This window comes from Heloderma suspectum, chromosome 12, assembly GCF_057233095.1.
Source record: "Heloderma suspectum isolate Gila_16-S chromosome 12, 16-S_ref, whole genome shotgun sequence".
Taxonomy (NCBI): Eukaryota; Metazoa; Chordata; class Lepidosauria; order Squamata; family Helodermatidae; genus Heloderma; species Heloderma suspectum.
The window spans coordinates 10,866,215-10,891,750 of NC_139469.1; the positions used below are offsets into that span (position 1 = coordinate 10,866,215).

Here is a 25,536-nt window from a genome sequence, read left to right on the forward strand (position 1 = left end):
CTCCTTTGGTGGTACCTGACATATTCTTTCTTGTTCTCCTCTGTAACAGAAACATTTCTCCCATTTGGTTTGAGCTCGTGCTGTAGAATCCTGCCAAAAGCATTGTGCTCCACACAGAAAGTATGGTCCAGAACTGGAGTGATGTCATTTTCTCTGTCAGCAACAAGACAACAAATACAAGTAATTTCTGCATATGCCACTATACATGCAGCGCCGCCCTTAAATACACATTTCAACAGCATAAACACGAGGAGTAGTTTAGTAGGTGCTGGTGCCAAGTGAATACCTTTTTGATTCATTGAGGTCTTGTAAATCATGTATGCTTTTAATATCTGGGCTCTCAATGACTGCTCTGTCTTTTATTGTACACCTGTGCTATTGAATTGTCGGGGGGGGGATTTTATGCTGCTATTTAATTCTTTTTTGAGATTGTATGTTAATGTTATATTTTATTTCCATGAGCTGCCCAGAGAACACATGTTAGTGGGCAACCCATATAAATATATTAAACAAATAACATGACATTCTAACATTATTTTAGAATCAAACTTTGCCCCTATGCCCCAAATGGGTCCATCTCATCTACTGCCTGCTGAATTTCAGAGATGCCCAACACTTCAGATGTTTTCTCCTTTCCCTGTTATGAAGTTACTTACGCTGCATATCTAAAGATTACCTTAGCTGTTAGAAGGAGACCCAATCAATTCAGTATCAGAATAAAATCAATGTTCAAATCAATTAAAATATGGTTTCTAATTAGACTGGAGGATTACATCCCCCCCCACCCCCGCCCCTCCAAGCAGGCATCCACAAGTCATGCTCCTGATTTTCCACCCAAAAACAGGTTTAAGTTTTGCTGGACAGCTCTAGAGAATCTCATAAGCCTTCCCATGCACTACTTAAAGGGACTATGGATGAGGGGTCACAGGGGCCTGCTAAGTGGAGTTGAACTCCCTTCACCTCTGTCAAAAACATGGCTTTTAGTTTTTGTATTCAATACTTACAAAATCCAAACTAAACTCTTGTGTAGTTCTGGGTCAACTGATTCCAGATCAGATAACTGGATTGGTTTGCCCAGCAGCTGTTTGTAGAAAGGAACTGTGAAACCCCCATTGATGTAGTGCCCATGGAACACAGCCAGACCCATTATCCGACCAACAAAGTGGAAGTAAGACAGATGATCCTGCAAGAAATGCCAAACAGCAAGACTCACTCACTGGAAGGGAAGCCCAATGCTGACACCTTGTGGCTAGATTTATGGCTTTAGCCATTTCTTAGTACAGTGGCGGTTTCACTTAATTATCTTTAGCCTTCTGGATAAGAATACAGAATTCAATATTACAGATACCCAATACAACACTACCAAATTGTTATCCTATATGTAGACTCTTACTAGTAGGTGGGTTCAGAATAGGCTAGAGGTATTCTTTAGAAGCAAATGAAGCATCTCCCAACACTTCCTTACAGGCTTGATGCCATCTGACATTTAGCCACAGACATGGTGATTCATGTTAATATTTGATCTACGTGAGCCAGGAACAGCAAGTTAGGCTAAATTAACAGTTCGATGGGATGCTGCTTGGGAAAGTTATTGTGCCAGTATCCATTACACTCGATGTTTTGGCCACTGAGCATGCTCAGTCCTTACTAAGCTGTTTTTGGGGTTTCCCCGCCCCCTTACTTTTTCCCCCTGAAGTATTTTGTACCGCTGCAAAGCTCAAGGTATCCCCAAGCCAGCTGATGCCTCACCCTCTTGAGCATGGATGGTGCCATTTTGGTTACATAAAGATCAGCACTCGGAAAATGAGTTTGCTATTAGTATATAGGATGCCACATTTTTCATTCCCATTAATGCTTAATGCATTCAAAAACCACGAGCCCATCTGCTTTGGTTTTAAGACAAATGTGATTAAAACTCTTGTGCTTTGACAAGCCATTTTCCAGGCAACTGAATGCTTACTTGGGTAACCAACTCACACCAAGCACCACCCTGAACTTTGTGAGACAGAAAAATAATTTAGATTTTGGACAGAATGGAGAGACTTCGGGAAATGCTGTTACAGTAGCCAGTTTTGCAAGGAGATGATTTTTTTATATAGTTGTTAACATGCAGTGACTGTTCTAAAGGGCAGATGTCCAAGCAGCTAACTCGGCAACGTGTGTTTAATGTGAAATTGACAACGCAATTAATAGAAAGAGCTTTAATTATTCCTTAACTAGGAAAGTTGAGGCTCTACAAGTTAGTCCATTACAGGCAGCTAACGCTGCAAGGTCCTCAGCCATATTAGGCATACTTACCTTCACTTGTCTATTTGGGGTCAACTGGAAAAGCAATAGAAATGGATAGATTCGCATAATATACAGGAAAGCTAGCAAGCAAGGGAAAGCTCAGACCTTGTATCTGGCCAAAACTGCAGCCCTGTGCAGAGACTCAAACTGCATGCACACCAGGGAAATTGGGATCGTGCCAGCCCACCCCCATGCAATGGACTGAGCCCACATGTGCTGGACTCTCAATGTGAAGCTGGAGAGGTGAGGGGGGGTGGGATAGTGAGAGCCTGGCCCCGACTGTGTATACACTTGGAACATCTGCATAGGGCTTATGGTTGGGATCCAAAGAGCTACTTAGATTCACCCAAGAGTTTAAACACACATACACCCACTGAACAGTTTTACCTCCCCTCCCAAATCGGGGACCCAGTACCATCTCTCCAAACTGGTTTTGAAACTTCCCAACTTCAAACATGATTTGTCACATGGCACAGGGGGCTGTTTGAGATTCACAAGCCTCTAAAGCCACATCGGGCTCATGGAACCAAGCTGAGCTGCTCTTTCGATCCCAGCCTCTGTCACTACCATTGTTTCAGAGAAGTTTATTTTTCTTAACACACACTTCAAGCAACACACACAAATCCTCAGGTTTTACTTACGGGATTGATAGAGGAGTCTGGATTTATTTGCAGCATGTAAATGTTATCTGTGGAGTACTGGAAGAGTCCATAATAAGGGTTCAACATTTCATGGCACAGTAGGTACAACCACTCCCTGCCAGACAAGATAAATTCTTTTCAATGAAGTTTCAGAAGAGGTTGGAGGTGGGGAGAGGTTAAAGTTTGCCCCACCGAGTAATGTATGAATCTGTTACTCACTGGGCACAAGATACCCTCAAAGGAAAAAAAGAAGCCAGACTTGATGCAATACATGGAGACAAATTAGGAGAAGACTATTCCTTTGATCAACCCCTACTGGGAAAGAAAGAATACAGGCACTCACTTGTTTCACAGAACTCTTTGGCTACCTCCCAGTACAACTATAGCATACAGAAACTGAGTCACCTTCCATTATCAAGTGATGGTCTATTAATGCACTGACACCGTAAGACACTTTTAAAAAAGCTGACATCACTGCTGGTGAAATTGTCAAGAGGAAGAAAGGAAAATCGGGGATCAAAGTATAACCATATTAATATTTGTGGTATCAGCTTCCTTGGATCCTCTCATAGTCCCATAAATATATATAGGAAGTAGTATAAGAATAGGGGATACAGAACCAAATATATATCTATATCACACACACTGTTTTAGTAGCAAGATGAGAGTTAGCTTCTAAAAAGGAGATGCAAGCTCTATGCACTACAAAGGACAAGCTAAATAAAATGTTATCCCCAATAAGGTAACTCTCAATTTTCTGCAACACAGATTTGATTTAATCCACTATTTCTGTATTTTTGTTCTTGTTAATGCTATTATAATATAAATAATACAAAAGGGCTCCCCAGACACTGCCGAGACTTGACTGGCAAAGAGGAAGCTCCTAAACAAAGGAAGGAATAAATACATTTTTATAGGAAGTTCATTTCTGAAAGAACGCTGGTGACTGACAGATTTTCGTGTGAAGGTACTTGGGGGTGTTATGCTGTGAGTTATTTATTACCTGGGATAATAGAGCAGCTTAATTGCATAATGTGGATTCCTCTGAAGCTAAATAGAGACATTGGTTAAGCCATGCCAGAGGATTCAACAATTGTCTAGACAGATTTAAAGCACAGACAAGATAAAGAAAATCTTGCAACACTCCAGTGATGACAAGGGAGAGGTCAAAAGGGAAGAGCTCCCAGACAACAAAAATTTTGTCTAGAGAATTTAAGATTAGAGAACGAATCAGTGGAGTCAAACAAAAGAAAAAAAAGTCTTACTCAGGGTGATTTTAGTCACTGACGCACTCAGCCCTTGGAAGAGCTGCCAAACCCAGGAAATGATAGGTCAGATGCGAGACAGTGATCAGCATTACAACAGGATCCCAGGATGAAACACAGACCTATCACTAGGACAAGAGGACCAAAGCAGATGGAACAGGAGAATGTAAAACATCCTCCAAAGCTCTTAACAAGTTATTAAAAAAAAACCCTCACACAACGATCTGGAGAGGTAACTAAGTTGTCCAAGAGTCCTATAGCATCTTAAAGGCTAACAGATTTACTGTGACTCACTTTTTCAAACAGGAAAATGTAGGACTCTCTTTCTGAATTAGAGTAAGAGCAAAAAGGGAAGAAATGACTGTGTGCGAGTCTATCTATTCTGAAAACAATTCTAAATTGCAAAAGCGCAGGAGCCCTGTAGGATGTGCCATAGAACCGCAAGCCATTTGAGAGGATGAAATCAAGACCTACTAAATATTAAAGCATTTAATTCTGTGTTGGTATGAAGAGCAATAACATCTTTAAAAAAAATGATTTTGCAGGGGGGTGCCAATGGGTACGGACAGGATGCACATGCTTTCAAACACATGGAATTCTAATGTAAACAGAAATACAGGGATTTTCCAAGTCTATATAGCTTCTGAATCCTGGGAAATTCAGATGCTTGAATATTTTTCCCCACATTATTAAAGAAATAGTTGCATCCCACATTTCTGTTTCAGAATGTGGAATTCAACGCAGCGAAACAACAGTTTATAGCACTATGAGGATGTGCCAGCGTGAGCCTTCGGATCACATGCTCCTCCTTGCCCCAGTACAGCTGCAAAGTGTTCAGAAGTTGTCATATCCATTTTGGCCTAACTGTAGCTTGTTGTGACGTTTGAGCTCAGATGAACTGCAGTTAGTCTTAACTACGGTTTACAAAAACCTGCCAACTTCACCCTGTAGTTTATGAAGCTGGCTTGTTTTAGTAAACGATAATTAAGATTAATCACAATTTAGGGTTTGGATGTAATGCTAAACTGTGGTTAATAAAAAACCATCTTCTTGTGGCTATGCTGGAGCAAGGGAGGAAGGGGAGCACATACACCTGAGGCTCACACAGGTTCATCCTCGTAACACTAAAATATGGTATAGTGTTGTGTGCTAATGTACCCTTTGTTAAGTGGCCTGATAAAGACTTTCCCCAAATTTCTATCTGCAATGTTCAGAGGTCTCTATGAAGGCTCCCTTTGCACAATACGCATAATTTTGGGAAATTGGCTTGTACCTGGCCACTCCACCATAATCCAAGCCTTCTTCTCCTCGAAACTTTACCATCAGTCTCTTCTTCAGATCTTTTGGTCTCATCTTCATTATCTGACGGTATGATTCCTATATAGACAGAAGTACGCTTTCTGGAAATGAACTTTTTTTCCTACAGCAGTTACACTTCATGCACCTTCCCCACACCCAATATTAGAAAAAGAGGAGAGCCTTTTGACCACTGCTTATCCAAAGGTGTTCCTTTTGCATCACTACTTAGGACATAACCCTTGGAACATTAACTGTTCTTCATTCATTTATTATACTTCTATAACGCCCCAAAGCCTAAGCTCTCTGGGAAGTTCAGAATGGTTAACCTTCCCTACAAATGTTTACTGGTAAACGTTTATCACAAAATAACCTCAATTGATTTTAGGTTAATTTTTGACACACCTAGCAGATTTCAGTTTTAAGGGGAAAAGCAAGGGTTTTACATCACATGAAGATATGGGGTGGGGAGGAAGGGGATAGCAATCAATAACCAGGATCCAAAGAACTGCAGAGCTAGCTCCATGTACCCCACTAGTCTTTGTGTATGTCTCTCTTGAAGAGAGAATCACCACCTCCCCACCACATAGCAAGCAGCTTTTTCAAAGGCAATGGGCTAGTTCGCATGATCAAACAAGTCATAACCCCACAATAGGCCATGGGTTGACGGTTGTTTCCCCCTCAAATAAGTCATGCTGTCCAGGTTCACACAACACGACAAGCCACACCCGGGCAGTTAATTAGGGAAATGGTGCCTGGCACATGCCAGCAAGCGTCAGGGATTAAAACAAGTCACTGTGGCTTATTTAAGCCATGATGGCTTGTTCTGATCATGCGAACTGGGTCAGTTTGTGACATGGTATGGGGATCTGATGTTTGGTGGGGAGGAAGTCATCCCTGCCCTTCCAACCACTGGGCATCCTCAATTCCTTGGGTTCCTGGCCAAAATAAGTTCCAGAAAAACACATCCAGCTACACAGAACAGCCAACAGCACTGAAATAGATTCCCTTTTGTAATGCACGTGTTTCTATGTGAACGTTTTATAATGCTGATTTATGCTGGAAAGAATTTTTGAGGTCTGAGTGGTAATGAGATAAATTTTTATCTCTCTACTAGAGAATGACATAAACATGTTTAAGAAATTAGGCCTGATCTATACACAAAGTAGAATGAGGTGGTAAAATGGACTGTGCCACTTCAGGCTATAGGTAGGTGTTCACATATTTGAATGCTCCTCTGTGTTAAGGAGTCCCTGGAAACAGAAATCTAGCACAGCAGGCAAAGGACTGAGCTAGACCTCTCCCTGATGTGCTAGTTGATTTTTCCCCCAGAGAGGTTTTTTTAAACATGAGGGAGCTTTCAAAAGCAGTATTCACCCACCAGCAGTCTGAAGTAGTACTGTCCATTCTACTACTTCAGACCTCTGCATGTCTGGTAAATAACTCCTAGTATAGACTAGCTTCAATTATAGGAAGTTTGAGCATTTGAGGGAAATCCTCCTATTCAAGAATCCTAGTGAAAAACATTTTCAAATAAGTCAAACATTTAACTGCAAAAGAAATCTGGCCAGCTTACTTACCTAAAAAGCCTGAGTGTTGAGACAAACATTTTCTCCTACCATGGGGGTAGGGGTTGATGGGGATTTGGCACTTTCTATGAATGAAATTTAGTACCTATCATATTGAATTTGTCATGAATTTAGGAAAAACATTTCTGTTCTGTTTTTAGGATCAAAAAGGCTCTACAAGGTGGCTAACAGTCCGATGCGTAAACATACAAAATGCAAACATACAAAACAAGCAAAACTAAAACGCAGTAATATGCAAGATCAAAATGAGAAGCGAGCAAGGCAACTCAAGAACAGCTAGGAAGGAGAACCTCTCAAACATCTTTACTGTGTTTAGTAATCAAGTTTTGGTTATAACAGTGATAAGCTATTTTAATTAATATTCTTTGTGTTTAAGAGATTTATCAGTGTTACCTTGTGGGCTGAGTGGAAAGGCAGACCATAAATACATGAAACCACATTACACACTTGGAAGCAAGGAGCACCAACACTTAGATTTTAACTTGGGCCTGAAGTGCACTGCAGCTTTATTATATGTTTAGGCCTCACAGGGGCTGTATTTTATGACAAGCAACTTTTGCAGAAATCCAGAGCCATTCCATATAAGCACTGGGAAGGTATATAACCTCATGCTATCTTAGACACAAATCTACATACCTCAAATATTTCTTCCCTCGATACCTCAATGCGGCAGTGACCAGCTTGGGGTTGCTGGAGAGAGAGTTCGTGCCTGAGTATCTTTAGTTTCTGCACCAAGTCTCGTTCGTATCTCTGGGCAGGCAACTCCTCACTGTCTTCTAATGACCCCTCATTCGGCACTGGCAAAGGCTGGTTGGGTTCTTTTAGTTGGCATTGGTGACTCGGAGGAAAAAAGGAGGAAAATATTACTCTCAAAAAGGGCAGGAGGAAGGAGGAAAAAGTGATGCAACAGTGGTGCACTTAAATACGTGGAAAAGACACTTGGTCTCTTGACATCAATATTGAAGAAAGAAGATTTAGACAGATCTTTGATATTTTTAAAGAAGCACACATGGAAACAGCTGAAGATCCAAAGGCATAGGTGAGCTTCAGAGTATAACTACTTCTATTTCAGAAAGGACACTGTGTGCTAGTCTGTTGCAGCCAACTCATCAGTGTCTCAGGTGGCACCTTAAACAGTTATTAATTTATTTCGGCATAGGCTTGGTTCATATTTCAGCATTCAAGATGACAAGACAACAACATGTCTCAAAAAGATTTCTACACCCCTTCCATGTCACTAGTGCTTGTAGCTCTCGGCTGGGCACTAATGAAACTTTGCTTCTCAAAAACAAGTCCACTTTCAGGGCTAGAGAGTTCCAGGACAGATATCCTCAGGTAATACTCTGGGCAAACAGAGCTTGGAGCAGATTTGTACTTATTTCAAAACAATACATTCTCATATGTCCACTATGGAAGAAGGACATGAGTAGTTAAAATGATACTTCAGATCAGCTGTCCAAAACTTTAAAATGATGCAAAGCCTTATCAGACCAGCTAACATTCAAGACACTGGAAGAAAGCATTTCAGTTACACATACCTTTTTCTTTAGGCATAGGTGCTCACGGTATAAATCAGATGAGCCACCAACCCGTGTCATATGAGGGCAGGGACTATAGCTAAGTGGCAGAGCACATACTTTGAATATAGACATTCCCAAGTTGAATGCCTGGCACGTCCAGTTAAAAAGGATGAGAACGGCCCTTCTCAGTCTGAGACCTGCAGAGCTGCTGCCACTCAAAGCAGACAGTACTGGGATAGATGGTTAAATAGTCTGACTTGGTAGAGGGCAGCTTCCTACGTTCATATCACAAACTGCTTTGAAAATCCCTGCAGTTTCAAAAGTAATTTGGTATGTAGTGATGTGAGTGAGTGGGTGGGTAGACAGCCAACCCCGCTTCAGATGTCTGGAACAAGCTGTGCAGCTTTAGCTCCCACTATATGTTAATTTGATAATCAAATATTAGGCCTTGCTGGAGGGTTATGACATCCCTCTCTTAAAACCACATCGTAAAATATTTCCACATTTACATTTTTTCTCCAACACAGCTATGACTTCATTTGCGCTTTATGGGGCCTTGTCTGCTGATATAATTCAGAGCCTCAGTATCAGGTAACAATGCACTGGTTCCTTACTTCATGATGTGATGCAGTCTTGGGTCTGTGAACTGAGTGGTTCTATTATTATGATCTACAAAATATATTCTTCCTGACACTGTACTTCTGACTTCCCAACCTGGTGGTAGAGGTCCAAGTTCATCACAATTCACACTGTTAAGGTCTCTACAAAAAGCAGAAGAGAAACAGTTAAAGCATGCTTGTTTAGTGTAACACCAGCATTACACCAGAAGTTATTTGAGCAAGTCTGAAGAAAAAGATGAAGGTGGTAATTCTTGGGTAACAAAGCCTAACATTTAGAGAAGGAACCCCTTTTTCCTAAGTATTAGGCTTTACAAGGAACTTAAGTGTGTTAACTGGGGTGGGGAGTCCATTTGCATTTGGCACTACAGTTCAGCTCCCTGCCAAAACCTAGATGAGCTCAGACCGGCATAAAGGTAGGTATACATACCTTGGTATCCTGGGGTCATGCCATGTGCTAACACCAGTTTGTGTATGTAAAAAGTAAACTTGTCCCTGTACTGTTGTCCTTTGTTCTACACAGAAAGAGGGGAGGGGGTGGGGGGGAAGACACAGTGAAAATTCCAAAAGAAAAATATCTCACCAACATACCTAGCAAAGCTCAACTAATGCTTAGAGCAGCTGTTTATATTTTCATCCATTATATATACTTAGATGTATACTTTGTCCTAGTTATGAGCAAAGGGAATAGCAATACCAAGAATACTCCGCAAAGCTCACACATTTATGAAAATAGCTTATCCATTTTTATTTGTCACCCACCCAATTCCCAAAGTTTCAGGAAAGGTAGAAATATGACCAATACACCAATTAAAACTGCTTATTATTCCAGCTCAGCTCACCTATATCTCTGATCAATCCAGACAGACATTTCTGTGTTCTGGATGATTATTTCCATAGGCTTTAGCTTAACACCTAATGTGGCAGCTTCTAAACCATCACTCTCTTTGTAGGGGTTTTCAGGAAATTCTCACTTCTTTGCTCTGCCATTTGCTTTCACACTGAGATGCTGGGGAGAAAGTCAAGCTTTGGCAGAAGAGAAGAGTGTGTAGACACACTGTGAGCAATCTATACTCTGGGGAACTTGTGCTAGATTATTGGGGGGGCATTATTAACATCTTATTAAAAGATTTTTGTTTTAGAACATATGAAACACTCCCCGCTTCCTTCCTTCCTTCCTTCCTTCCTTCCTTCCTTCCTTCCTTCCACCCACCCCTACCAGATAACTTGGCACTGCAGTACTGAAAATACTTAGAAATGAGAACAGGTAAGTTATGGAATACAGCAGTGATAATGTTATAAAGTCACCTGTTGAGCAAAGATCAGTTTATGATAAAAGCCACCCATAGCCCACCCATTCATTGTACCCCAGAAAGACAAAAAAGAAAGAAAAGGGAAAACCAGGAGCAAGTCACACATTCCTAAACAATACATGTCATTATAAGGGAAGCTTACAGCTAGCAAGTAAGGCCAGAAGAGCTCCAGGTGAAAAACTGAACATAGCTGACATGAGGTTTTTAAAGCTTGGGACCAAAGTATGAGATGATGCCACTTCAGTGTGCAGTGCAGTACATATGTCCCCCACCTCCACCCCAGGATCTGGTTTAGCCTTTGACTAAGCTGGGGAGCAGGCAGCAGCATAGCACAGCCTTACCATAGCCTTCAGGCAGGTCAGGTGATGGCGACTGATGACCATGTGGCCTATTTTGGGGAGTCTGGACAAGGCCTCTCACATCAGGAGTCCGTAATCGCTGCACCTGCAATGTCTGGTCCTGACTAGGGGATTCCACAAATCTACAATTCCCTCCTCCAGCAGCGCCAGTGCTGTCCGTGTACGGTGCTGGCTCCTCCATGTAACAGCTCAGCGGCCTTCCGGGTCCCGAGTCTTCATAAACCGTTCTGAAAGCAGGGAGGCTCATACAGTTAGAGAATCTGACACAAACCTAGAGAAATGTTGAAGGAATTTCCTTTAGGGGAACAAGTTCCATCTTCTCAAGCACACACCATCACCATAAAGGACAGACAGCCACGATGAAATTGAACCTAGAGGAGAACATCTTGAAACTTAACCACCAAGAAACTCTCTCAGATACTATCTAGTTCACATCAGTGGCATGGGAGCAGGAGGGGTGGGAAGCATAATGCACTACAGACGCAGCCATTTCCCTAAATAAAAAAAAAAATGAACTGGACATAGCTGACGGGAGGTGCCAAAGGCTAAGGCTGATTTGCCTCTCATACTAGCTCTGTAAGAACAGAGAGGCACTAAGGAGCTCTCCTCCAGTGAGAGACTTCACAGCAGTGCAAAATGCTGGAAGAAGAGCTACTGCGGTCATAGAATCATAGAATAGTAGGGTTGGAAGGGGCCTTCAAGGCCATCGTGTCCAACCCCCTGCTCAATGCAGGAATCCAAGTCAGAGCATCCCTGACAAATGGCTGTCCAGCCTCGTCTTGAAGGCCTCCAGTGTGGGAGAGCCTACCACCTCCCCAGGTAATTGGTTCCATTGTCGTATTGCTCTGACACTCAGGAAGTTTTTCCTGATGTTCAGCCGGAATCTGGCTTCCTGTAACTTGAGCCCATTATTCCGTGTCCTGCACTCTGGGATGATCAAGAAGAGATCCTGGCCTTCTTCTCTGTGACAACCTTTCAAGTACTTGAAGAGTGCTATCATATCTCCCCTCAGTCTTCTCTTCTCAAGGCTCAACATGCCCAGTTCTTTCAGTCTCTCTTCATAGGGCTTTGTTTCCAGTCCCCTGATCATCTTTGTTGCCCTCCTCTGAACCCTCTCCAGTTTGTCTGCATCCTTCTTAAAGTGTGGTGCCCAGAACTGGACACAGTACTCCAGATGAGGCCTAACCAGTGCTGAGTAGAGGGGAACTAGTACTTCCCGGGATTTGGAAGCGATGCTTCTATGAATGCAGCCCAAAATAGCATTGGCCTTTTTTGCAGCCACATCATATTGTTGGCTCATATTCAGCTTGTGATCGACAACAATTCCAAGATCCTTCTCGCTCGTAGTGTGGTTGAGCCACGTATCCCCCATCTTGTAACTGTGCATTTGGTTTCTTTTTCCTAGGTGCAGAACTTGTCATTTGTCCCTATTAAATGCCATTCTGTTGTTTTCTGCCCAGCACTCCAGTCTATCCAGATCACTTTGAATTTTGTTTCTGTCTTCCAAAGTATTAGCTATCCCTCCCAATTTTGTGTCATCTGCAAATTTGATCAGCATTCCCTGCACCTCCTCCTCCAAGTCATTAATACAAATGTTGAAGAGCACTGGGCCCAGGACTGAGCCCTGCGGTACCCCACTCGTTACCTCTCCCCAGCTTGAGAAGGTCCCATTGATAAGCACTCTTTGAGTCCGATTCTGTAGCCAACTGTGGATCCACCGGATCGTTGTTTCATCTAGCCCACTTCGAGCTAGTTTGCTCATCAGGATATCATGGGGCACTTTGTCGAAAGCTTTGCTGAAGTCGAGGTATATGATGTCTACAGCATTCCCACGGTCTACAAGGGAGGTGACTTGATCAAAAAATGAGATCAGATTTGTCTGGCAGGACTTGTTTTTGACAAATCCAGGTCGTATAACAGGTCGTCTGTTAGCTTTCTTTGCCACAATATCCTTCTGACAAAAGTGCCAGCCAAAGCTAGCTTCTCCCTACACACCATGGACCGGCTGTGCTGGATTAAAGAGTATGATGGGGGAGGAAGGGGGACAGTGATCTGTGACTGTGTCATGGTGCAACGCACACGCAGATTGCTGATGATTAGGAACAGAAACAGCGTGCAGACAGCTAACTGGACCAGAGTGGCCTCTTACAGTATATCAGACTGAGTTTGACCATGGCAAAGGCACAGATGCAGCGGCTACAGACCTAGCATACACCCATTTTGTACTTGGCCAAGGTTGATTAGTTTAGCGTGATCACTCTGCTGTCCATTTGTGTTCCACTTTCAAACCTTAACAATAAATTTCTAAAATGATTTACTGCACTTTCTGTTCAACACAACTAACAAAAGCAAGACCTATTTACTTTATTGGATTTTGATCCTAGTCCTAAGGGCTAAACAAATGCTTTGTTTAGCATTTTACTCAATGATTGGCATATTCCAGAACAGAGAGAGAGATCATTAATTCATTTAATTATGTAGGATTAAAGTGAAGAGATCCATAAAGTCACCCCAAGATTTAATACATACCCTTCATTCTCCAAGAGCCCCCTGCAGTCTACAACTGACCCTCCTGTGCCTATCCTGTCCCGTGTCTGTAAGCTGACTGGAATGAGAAAAAGGAAAGCCAAAATTAAAAATCAAAAATGCAATTTGCAAAGATCTATCAAAGCCCAGTTCCTTAAAGCTTCTTAAAGGAACTCCTTAAAGCTTCTTAAAGGAACCCCTTAAAGCAGTTTAATTTGACGTGACAAGCATTTCTACAGCTTTTTATAACCTAGGATATCTGGCCATCATCTACATGTGTAGCTAATTTTTCCCCTCCTTATGAAGGCGGAGGGCTTAAGTATTTTGGTAGGGTTGGGTTGATTTTATATTTTTATATTTATATGCATTTTATCTTTATATTCTGATAATTGAATAACTCTTCAATGACAAAGAAAAAAATTCGAAGAGGAAAAAACTATGCCACTCCTTACGGGAACAACCATATAGAAGTAATTAGCACCACCACAAGAATATGCTATGCAACAATCTTGGCGATTCCAGTGTCAAATACCCCCTACTTTGGTTAAAAATATGAAGCATTCTGTGTAAACAGACACCGGCAAAGTTCTCTCCTCTAAAGACAGCCAGAAAACAGAATAATTGCCGCTAGATGGCACTATAACATGGAATGCATTTTTGCCTTCTGTGCATTTCTTACTTCAGAGAAAGATGAGTCCTCACATCCACTGCTTTCCAAATTTGTTTTCCAGAGAGCAAGATGGAGCAACATTCCACTGAAGGCTGAATATGCTGATCTAAGTCACAATTTTGCAGCTTTGTTTTCAAGATGGCCACATAAACACCACATTAGCACTGGGCAAATCAAATTCCATCTAGTGGCTAGAGCAGAGCTGGTTGCTAATCAGTCCTGCCCCAAAATGTATGTGCTACCCACTTAAGGTAGCTATGTGTCACCAAGCAACTTGAGCAATAAGTCTGACAACCCACTCACCCTAGAAAGAATTGTTAGCTACTCCATTGCTTTGAAATTGCAGTATACCTTGGCAAGCTTGCTATGTTTAATTTGTTTAAGGGTCTTAAGGTGGTTTCAAGACAGCTAAAAGTTTTAACTTGCTTTCGAAAAACTGCAAATAAGCTAGCCTTGCAAATCTCTTCTGGAAGCGAATTCCAAAGTGAGGGCACTTTGCCCTATTAGATTATGTTTGAGAAAGGAGGCACCCAGGGGAGGACCCAAACATCTGGTATTGGGTGTAGTTGGAATCATAGCATTTTAGTGCAGGAAGTGACCCTAGAGGTTATCTAGTCCAACCCTCTGCTCAATCCAACTACAGCACCCCTGACAGTGCTAAAATACCTCCAAGTGAAGGAGACCCACCACCTTCCAAGGCAGTCTGTTCCACTTTCAAACAGTTGCATTTTATCTTTACCATGAGGGCATGTCTCCTAATGTTTAGCCAAAAACTGTTTTCCCTGCAATTTCCACTAGGGATGCTTGAGGATTTTGTTCAGTCCCCATTTCTAAGTGAACAGACCTGGCTGATTCACACTTCCCGGACTAATATGCGGATTGGAATGCAGTTATCCTTTGGTTTGCAAACTTCTCCAAATTTTGTGATACAGTTCTCAGCTCAAAAATTGTAAAAAAAAAAGTGTATAAAATGCATATTTTAGGTTAAAAGGTGAACAATACATTAAAAATAATGCAATGTTTAAAAAAGAACACATTAAAAATTGCAGATAGATGCAGAAACAGGATGGAGCGGACTTTGAACATGTCCGAAACTGAAATGGGCTGGAAACAGACTGATCTCTCTAACCCTAACTTGCACCCATCGGTTCTAGTTCCACTAAATAATCTTCAGGGGGTGGCCTGACATAAATCACTTTCCCCAGGCATTTTTGAACTTGAGTGCTTTTCTCTCATCCAAAGAGCTGAAGGAAATAGCGACTGTTTGTGTTGTTATCTATGCAGACAGGAATGTTTTCTTCTTACCCACTATCTGGCCTCGCACTGCATCGGTATCTGTGGGGTTTAGTTTGCATAGATCCAAACGCTGGTCTGCAAATGAACAATTGGAAAAAAAAACTTGACCCAAGAATGTACTCAACTGGTAGTCAACATTCAGTACTCAGACACAGAGTATTGCCAATCATAGCAAACATTTGGTAAGTAAAGATGCTTACATCCAGTATCTTTTAGCCTGCTGATGGCATTGGAAAGGAGTCGGATGCACCCCAGGAAGCCAGCTCCCTGTTTTTTGTGAATTTTCTTATGGTTCCAGACACTGATGGTGATAGAATCTGACTTTCCAACATATCTAGAATAATCAGTTTGAGAAAGATATTTAATTGAGGTTCACCCTTTGCTGTGGCACAACATTTACATTCATGAAGATTGGATTCATTTTAATAATGCTTTGGTCACACTGCAGTTTTATCAAATATAGAAACATGTAATTAATCATTAGATCACTATAATTTTGCACAGTGTGTTAAACTGATAACGTACCAGCACTTGTTAATTACAGACAACCTTATTAGAAACTGTGGAGAGCTGAGCTCGTTAGGGTATGGAGACGTTTCCTCCTGCCTTGAATTTTGAGTTACTCCACTAATACACAGTGCTGTAGCCTTTATAGACAGGACAAGTGAAGCTTACCATATATGGACCAGATCCAAGGAATCACGCAAGTCGTTCTATGCTCCTAAGGGCACTCAGGCTTGAGTTTCTCAAACAGCAACCCCCAATACCATGAGGCAGGCCACTTTTGAAACTGAGGGGCTTTTAAAAAAGCAGATTAAGAGTAAAAAAAAAATCCCCCTAGGCACGCTCAAGCCCTTTGGCACACCTAAAGGAGCCCTTTGGAACCTGGCTAAAATATTTAGGCTATGCACCCAATACCTAGATGCTTTTAACTCACACTTGGAAGAGTTCATACTTGCAAGTTATTACACAGCCACAATCCCGAACAATTATGACTGAAGAGTAGACAGTTACCATCGTTTCTCCCAAACCGACACTGCTACTGCTTCAGTCACCATTGCTACTGGAAAGAGCCAGGAGCCGTACATGATTTGCTGCCCAAGAGGAAGTATGGAGGGGACCATTTTCCCATGTGGTCCCTGTGGAACCTTTAAAGAGCAGCTGTTGGAGGACGGTGTCAGGAGCGCCCTAGCTGCCTCTTGCAGTCCCCTCCAATAGCCAACTCAGGACACAGACAACGAGGATTCTTTCCAAGGCTTTATTCCTTTATGACTCTTTCAGATACTAATCACTAGCGACTAAGCAAGGAACAGCACTGGGGAAAGATAGCAGAGTAGCCTAAGCTCCAGGTAAGGCAGTTGGTCCCTGTTTGAAGGGGAACCACGGGAAGACTCTGAACTTATGGGCTATGGAGAGATCCTCCCTCTTTCCCTTGGGTCCTCGGGACACGACCGTTGTTTGAGCGCCAAACCAGCGGAACACCTCCTTTCGGCGCCCTCCATCTGTCGTCACTCCCTGCGTCTGCGTCAAGCATCTAGCAAGCCCCCCTCCAGTGCTCTCTCACTGCCAGGGTCACTATCTATCCCAGGAATGCTGGCAGGAGGAATCTCTGCCAGCTACTGTGCTTGTGAGAGATGAGCGAGCTCCTCTCCCACGGATTGCTGTTCTTCCTCAGAATCAGAACTGCTCTGGGGCTTTATGGGCTCAGTTTCCACCCTGACAGACGGCACCTTTTACAGTCACCACTGCCTTCTTATTTATATAAAGATCATCTTAGGGTTGTGTGTCATTTTTCTTTTGTTGTATTGTTTGTATGTTGTTACTGTCTAAATACAAGATAATAACAACAACAAACATAATAAACATCAACAATATAATAATATAAGCTATCTTGGAGGCTGCTGTCTGACAGAAAGGTAGGATTTTAAATAAATAAAAATGAAAAAACACGGGGTTGGGCGTGAGCATGTAATTTTCTCTAGCTAGACCCCCTTTGGAAAATGGATTCCCATTTTGTGAATTACCCTTTGCAAAACAGGTAACTTACAAGTCATAATGTTGGTTCCACTTGGGATCTAACGTGTTTTTCACAGTGTCAGTCGAGTGGCACTGACCAGATCCATCCACCACCACCTTTGCAAATGGGTCAGGAAGCCCTGCAGAGAATTAAGACAGACAGTATCACCACAAAGACCCACATAACCCATTCATAAGGAATAACGCTACCTATTATTTATCTCTTAAAAGTCATAACTTGCCCTTCATCTACAAGGGATTCCAGGGTGACATACACAATATGGAAGGTGCAATCATATGGGGATAGTTGGCCGCCTCCGAACTTGGAGGTGGCCGACTATCCAATGCAGGGTGGGCGGAGCATGGAGGGGACTGTCTCCTCTGTGCTCTAGCTGCCCTGCATTTGCAGCTAGACAGCTGATTTTGGCTGTCTAGCCAGGGCGCGTCAGAGCGGGGCGGGGGGAGGCTGGACAGCACGCAGGAAGCATCTTAACGGCGCTTCCGCAGTCTCCTCCCCTCCTCGCTCCCAGGAAAGCCCCCTTTTCACCTGCCGCACACACGGCCCCCACTTCTGGCAGCCGTGAAGCAGCGCGTCCAGGGGAAGTGCTGCAATGAGCGGAAATGCTCATTTCTGGAAGGGAAAGGCAGGTCACGCCCTTTCAGAAACGAACATCTCTGCTCGTTGCAACATTTTACCTGGAAGTGCTACCTTGTGGCTGCCAGCAGTGGGGGCTGCAGGCGTATGGGGGCCAGCAGGTTTGGGGTGCCCACACAAGGGCTCCACTGGATACTGCCCCAAGTCACAAGAGTGGATGTTTATCATGCCTTAGGGTATTCTGCTATGCACATTTAGACAGAAAAAGTCCTGAAACTCCCAGCATTCCCTAGCCAATGTGGCTAGCTGGGGAATGCTGTGAGTTGTAGGGCTTTTTTCTGTCTAAACATGCATAGGATTGTGCCCTTATAGGGCCATTTTTTATTTAGAGGATAAGAATTTTAAGTAGCGCACAAGGAAAAAGCACAGCCTGCTTCAACAGGGTCTGCACAACAGAAATTTCAGACCATTATGTTTCCAATTCCTGAGAAACTATCCTTAAATGCCCCCAACAGAAACATGCAAAGAAAGAGCTAGCATCAGTGTAATAGCCTAAATATGCAGAGGGAAAAAAACATGAAAAATGTATAGACACTTGCCAACTACTTACTGAAGAAATCTTTTTTTGCAAGGTTCTTGGCACAAAGCACTGCAAAAAAAGAAGAAGGTTATCGAGTTCCACTCATATTTATTTCACTGCAAACTCAAGCAAGAAGAAGGCTGCTCTTACACAACTCAAGTTCACAACCTGTACACAGCTAAGAAAAAGATACAAGGGGATTAGCAATTAGCAACACCAAATATGCAGATTTTGCAGGGTTATGACAATACATAGATTTGGTTGCCTTTCCCTTGCAAACCTGGGCTCTTAACTACCAAGCGCTAATTCATTACAACAGAGAAACCAGGACAGCACATATGTTATATTAGGGCTATTTTTCTTATTTAGCCACTTCTAAGACTTGAAGAATGCAGCTGGGGGGAGGGGGTGGGTAGCCTGTGGACAAACATCTGGCTCAAGTGAAAACAAAGTCTATGCTTAAGACAGTTCTCTAGGTAGGTCTGTAGTTTATTATACATGTTTTCTAAATGGCATCATGCTGAATAAATTTTACTATTTCTGCCTATGTTGACAAACTGGTAGAAGGACCTCCAGTAAGCACATTTGAGGCTTTCTGCTAATTTCTGTGTGAAAAGAGGTGTGCTTTTGCGGGAATATTTGATATGTAGAATCAGCACGCACTGAACATTCTGCTTAAAGCTACACTAAGGGCAGCCAGTAGCATGAACTGTGCATATCGAAAGCTTAACATCTGCTGCCTTATACAGGAATACTTGTATGAAAAACTCAAATCATGGTGTTCTCTGGGTCATAAGAAAGAGTTCAAGGAGAATGGTTATGAGTGCAGAGTCACTTCTATTCATGCTGCTATCATGATTAATAGTGGAGGAGATGCTCCCCCACCCCAACAACCCTGCTGGTTACTAACATATCCTAGCTAGAATTAACCATTAAGTTTGATTCCAATATAACCGGTAACCGTAGTTAAGGTTGGCTGGGAGAATTCACATTAGAGAAGAGCATGACCATGTAGTCTGCTGCCAATTCCTCACCAACAGTTAAGGGGGCTCGGAGCATTACACACGCATCAGACTTGGAGTGTTTCACAAACCAAGGAAATTCAAATATAGAAAGACTTCATTTGAAAACGTCTTAGGAACATTCCATATAACATGCAGCCAGGGAAGGGCAGTCTTCCACAGTTGCAACTTCCCCATGGTTCACTGATGTATTATAAAATTTATAAAACAAACATGTATGGTTGGGAGTCAACACTTAAGGCACAACTAATCTGCAGTAAGTAACCCTGAGGATACAATCTTACTTAAAAAGATGAGAAGTGGGGTTGCTGGTCCACCATCCAGCATTCTTTGCAAGACTCCCAGAAAACAGTAGGCACTAGGTGATCCACCAATAGGTTTATCGACCTGCTACTCCTTGGCTTAAAAGAGTGTGTTACTACTTGAAGGAGCAGAATTTGGCCAACTGTAAGAACAATTTTGTTTCTTTATTTACTGTATTTTTAAACTGTCCAATAGCTGAAGTTCTTTGGGAGGTGTACAATACATTAAAAACAAAGTACAAACATTAAAACAAGATAAAATCAGTGCAGAATAAAACCAATGTAAAACCACCAGCAGAGAATAGACACTGACCTGCCTCGCATGGTCAAAATAAGCCACCCTGGTTCAGACAACATGACAAGCTGTGCCCAGGTGGTTATTATGGAAATCACACTTGGCACATATTGCGATTTAAATAAGCCACTGTGGCTTAAATAAGTGCAAACCAGCCCATTATCTCTCTTAGGAAAATGAATTACCAATGAAGGAAGGAAGATGCATTATTCATAAGAAGAGGCAGCTTCCTAAGGTGCACTTTTTCCATGACAGGTGAGAATCTCACCATTACTCATGGGAGTTAAGGCAGACTAATCTGAGGCTGATACACAGGGTTGAGGGGAATAGGAGAACCAGTGGTAAAGTTGCCCTGGGACCACGGTAGTTAAGAATGCAGGCATGTGTAAGGGAAGGGTTGAGCCCACCCACTTGTCCTCAAGCAGAAGACTCCCAGCCCACAGAAAGCTAGCATGCCAGGAAAAAGGGTTATCTAGTTTCTATGAAGAAGGAATTTTTGACATAGAAGACTCAAATATGCGCTTGGAACACATGGGCTGTAACAGGTGCTTTTTCTGAATTTGTAGATTGGCTCTTCATGTGATACAATAGCAAGCTCTTCTTATAGGCCAGAACATGTACGCATGTTAAATCATATGCAAAGCAAAGTGGCCCTAAGGTTGCATTCATCAAGAGACTTTGCTTGGCTATGTACGCTGAAAGACATCTCTCTTCCATAATGCTATTATTTTATCTTTGCATGCTAAAACAGTTGTAATGTTCATGCTTTTGCTATTTTTGCTTAACTGACTTAATTAGACTTCCACACCTTTAACTGAAGGAAGTTTCCATTTTGGTAAGCTGAAGACTTAAAGAGCCGTCTACTGACTATGACATGTTAACCAGCTCAAATGTTACTAAAAATGTAGAGGTCTGTGGTAGGATTACTTTACTTGTTAAATTTCAGAGTAGAGATGTAGAACCAACTCACAGAATAAAAGACATGAAAGCAAAACATGCTTTAGACTCCATTCAGAAAAGAACGCTGCACAGGAGCTCTAGTACCTAAATATACCACAGTACTGCAATCCTCGCTATGGATTTCAGAGTTCCAGATCCCCTTGACCAAAACTACATTCGAGTTTTTCTTAAATTTTTAGACACTTTTCAAACAAATTCTAAAGTGTTTAACATTCTAAAATAAAGATAAGGAAATGATAATCATGATTAATAAAACCCATTAATCACATCTAGGATAACAACTTTACTCCTAATGGCATTTCCAACTGTATTTGGTAAAAAGCTAGTGAGGAAAGACAAGGAGATATAAGTATTCAGTAGTTTGCTGCAGTGGTCAAGAGTGTACAAAAACCTGTTTGTGGGAAGATGTTAAACGAGGGTGCCAGGCTTGAGATGGATGGAGTTGTTCCTGACAGCTGTATACGGTTAGGAACAACTCTGTCCAAAAGCTAACTTAGAGAGTGAGTGTGTGTACATGTGCACAAAGAAGTATACATTTGGAGGTTAATGTGACCAGAACAGAGAACGTGCGTAACACTGACCACTATACGTATTCACCAGCTGTTGTGGAGAAACTGCACAGATTAGCATAATGAAAAGGCAATTGTGTTTATTGTCCAATATGCGTAACTTCCAAGTGACAATTGTGTATGCGATTTCCACACATTGACTGCTGAAAGCGTACATTAACGGGGCAATATGTAAAATACCCTGTTGATGCAGTTTCTGAACTCGCTATGATGTCCATGGAGAGAGCAATCCTATGGCCCCTAGATAGTATCTGGGGGGCCATAGGATAGCCTGGATTCTGGATCCAAGGTCAGAGTCAGTGCTCCAATGTTGGACCCAGGAGTCCAAGCTCCCCGCCCCTCCCCCTCACAACTGGCACAGAGAGAACCACACTGGCTGCCTCTCCGAGGGTGCAAAAGTGACCTCAGACGGAAGGTAATGGGGGCCTTCCCATAGGCAAGAGAGGGGAGGGGACTGGAGAGGTCTCCATACAAGGAATCCTCCAGCCTCTTCAGCCTTCTTCCCTCCTCCTCCCAGATGCCTCAGCTAGACAGGCAAAAAAGCCCATCTAGCTGAAATGCAGAGCGGGAGGAGTGAGGAGGTGAAGATCGCCTCCACCACTCCTCCCACTCTGCATTGAATGGCTGCAAGCCTCCAGGTTCGGAGGCTTACAGCCATCTCCATAGGACTGTGCCCCTAATATATCCAAATATTGTCCAAATGTAGACAAAAATACGTCAAACTCGTGTTGTGCAGTCTTTCCATGCAATGTATATTTTATTTATATATTGCACACACATGTGCAGTCATTAAAATAAAAAGACCAATAATAGAGTAGAAGGAATGGGATAATGGCTAGGAAGAACAATGCTGTAAGACATTTGACCAAAAAGATGAAAGTTTGTATCCAATTATGAACTTTCATGAAAAGAAATAAGAAGCAGAGTGCTTGTCGGGAACTATGAACAGTGTATAGTGCACTACTTCCTGGGGTGTTTTCAGTGACAGATTGAATAAAAAGGAAATCAATTTAGTGACAACAGAGCAGAAGGCAATGTGAACAGAATTTCTCTGTACTATGTTTATCCAGATTTTTAAAATTGTGACCAGAAAACATTCAACACATACTGTACTACACTAATAAGCACAAACATACCACACAGTCTCCAGTTCCAGTAACTTTTACATGATTATGCAAGACTTAAACTGAATCTAACATGACTGGACGCAAGTTGAGAGAAATGAAAATAGCTTTATGCGTCTTCCATCTAAAAACTCCCTCTTCACATTTCAAAGAGAAAGTGACTGAGTTAGTAACAGTCACTCTACAAAGCACAATACTGGTAGTTCGCTTATCTGTTATGTACTTTATTTTTCTCATTTTCTTGCTAGTCTAATCAGGTATAACCTTGGTCCACAGTGAGCATGCTGCTAATGATATGAAGCTCAGAGGGGTGTGTCTGGGCATGTGTGCACATGCGTACGCATAAAGAGGTAAAGAATGTAAGAACCACCCTGCTGGATCAGACCAAGGGTTCATCTAGTCCAGCAATCCATTTCCAAATGTCACTGGCCTGTCAGCTGCCACTAGAAAGCTCCCCCAACGTCTGGCCTTCAGGGGTATAACCTGAACATGGAAGTTTCATTTAGGTGTCATGGCAATATATATTTAAGAGGCAAACAAGCAATTTCATCCAGATTAGTCAATTCAGACAACTGGTTTTTAGGCTGTTGTTGTTTTATCAATGTTGTTAAATCTTCATATCTCTCTTCAACTCAAGATCAAGCCATGCCACCATACCATGGAAAATTGATTTCTTCAAGGCTGCATCAAGATGAATAAAGGAAAGGTCACATTACAAGCACACTCAGAGCCAAACTAGATATGATGGAGGCAGACCCACTTGTTGATGACTGTTCATGTGCATAGAAGAGTTTTAGAGAAAGGGGGTACATGGTTGAGGTGAGCAGAAGCTCCTACCTTGCATGTCACTTACCTCCCTGTAGATTCCCCCAAACAGTTCTCTCCATCACCAAACTCACTTTTGTCATCAGAGTTTGGATACAATGACAAAATGATCTTGACAGGCCTGAACACTGGGCCAAACCCAAGATGAAATTCAACAGAAATAAATTGTAAGTCCTGCATTTAGGTACAGAAAAAAATCAATGGCACTAGCACAGGATGGGGGAGATCTGACTTGGCAGCAGTACTTGTGAAAGTCATCTAGGTGTCCTGGTTGATCACAAGCTGAATATGAACAAGCAATCTAATGCGCCTGTTAAAAAAAAGTATCAGGCTGCATTAACAGAAGCATATAACAGCCATGGGCTGTTACAGGATTATTTGAGGGTTGCTTTCCCCTCCAAGAAACCATGCTACCCAGGTTCGGACGACATAAAGTGCACCCGGACAAGTAATTAGGGAAATGGCGCCTGGGGCGCACCAGGGATTTAAACAAGCTTGTTTGATCACGCGAATCGGCCCACTGAGTGCAGATCATGAGAAGTTCCACTCTGTTCTGCATTGGTTAGTTCGCATTTGGACTACTGAGTAGTATCCTACTGTGCCCATGCGCTCTCAGGAGTGACTATTTGCGGAATAAGGCTTCTGAGCTTCTAAAAATAACCCCAAACAAGTGGAAATGCTCATTTCTGGAATGGGACAGATCACCAGCATTTCCCCCCCTCAGTTTTACAGAAATAACACATCTTTGGCAGAACTGGGAAGACACAGGAACATTCATTTTTATGGGGTATGATTTTGGTACAGTCACAACAGTAATGCCAATTCTTTTGTTCAGATTCTATCAACAGCTAAATATGAGTGAAGCAATGCATAGTCACTTTTTCTATATTTATTTATTTATTTATTTATTTCTATGCAGAAGCTCTCTGGGCAGTTCACAAAAATTAAAACCAGAAGATACAGCATAAAATAATATAAAATATTGTTATAATAATTCTACCAATCTAGCATTAGTCATTGAGAACTACGGGTTCTCTAAATGGTATTACAAAGCTTGATTCTCTATAGTAATATAAAATAATGGGGTGGGTGGAGATAAGTTTGTAAAATGGTATTCTATTTTATGTAGCACAACCCACTAGTATCAAGTGTCATCCAGACTGAGAAGGGAACATGCCCCCCCCCCTTAAGAACCTGGGGACTTGTATAGTGGTTATGCCATCACTATCCACACAATTAAGTCCCCGTGGCTCACACCAAATTCAGCGTTTGCTGTGTACTCATATCACCCTAGAAGGGTACACATGATCACTGTTTTGGGTGCTCCACACGTCACTACTACACCTAGGTAACTGATTTTGAGGGAAGCTGTAGTACAAGGCACAGTTGCCCTGACTCAGAGTTAAGTGGGACACCTGGCCCAAAACTACTACAGAGGTGGGGAGGGAGGCAGAAATCAAGCAGCATTTCACTCCAGCTAGATACATTCTAGCCAGGCAATTACAAGATGCCTATAAACTTCCATTCCTCCTGGAAGATAAAAGGCTAGCTGTGGTTTTTGCATTGATTAGAAGTGAAAGATTGCTACAAGGCAAGGCTGAAGAATTGACAGTAGGTTAGAAGAACACACAGGACTGCAGGACTACCTGGGATGCAGGAAAAGCGTAGAGTGGGCCCTGATCCAATGGAAATTTTGGCACAGGTCTACCAGGACTAGTGTCAATCAGCTCCTTGGAGATTTGCCTACATAAACAACTCTGAAGCTCTTGTCATTAATGAGGAAGTAGAAAAAGATTTTGAAAAGGGCAAACGGGATCAGAAACAGCACTAAGCCAGCAGCACATAGTATATGACTGCTAACAAAAAC

The 25,536-nt window shown here is 42.3% G+C and overlaps 1 protein-coding gene across 4 annotated transcripts in view; it reads right to left on the reverse strand.

Moving 5' to 3' along the window:
- The window catches only part of SMURF1 (SMAD specific E3 ubiquitin protein ligase 1), a 61,045-nt gene that overhangs the window by 8,502 nt on the left and 27,007 nt on the right, over positions 1-25,536 (reverse strand). For 3 of the 4 annotated variants that reach the window (XR_014785522.1, XM_084818316.1, XM_084818317.1), the window contains exons 2-14: positions 18,603-18,641; positions 17,429-17,537; positions 15,582-15,715; positions 15,391-15,456; positions 13,419-13,494; positions 10,872-11,116; positions 9,648-9,732; positions 9,215-9,361; positions 7,717-7,918; positions 5,469-5,572; positions 2,931-3,045; positions 1,005-1,183; positions 16-153 (exon numbers count right to left, since the gene is read on the reverse strand). Coding sequence is in view for 3 of the 4 variants with exons in the window: in XM_084818316.1 (XP_084674442.1) it covers positions 16-153; positions 1,005-1,183; positions 2,931-3,045; positions 5,469-5,572; positions 7,717-7,918; positions 9,215-9,361; positions 9,648-9,732; positions 10,872-11,116; positions 13,419-13,494; positions 15,391-15,456; positions 15,582-15,715; positions 17,429-17,537; positions 18,603-18,641 (1,639 nt within the window). In the remaining variant the exon portion in view is untranslated. Of the gene's footprint in view, positions 1-15; positions 154-1,004; positions 1,184-2,930; positions 3,046-5,468; positions 5,573-7,716; positions 7,919-9,214; positions 9,362-9,647; positions 9,733-10,871; positions 11,117-12,534; positions 12,652-13,418; positions 13,495-15,390; positions 15,457-15,581; positions 15,716-17,428; positions 17,538-18,602; positions 18,642-25,536 lie in introns of those variants that run through there. The other variant, XM_084818318.1, reaches the window with a different exon arrangement.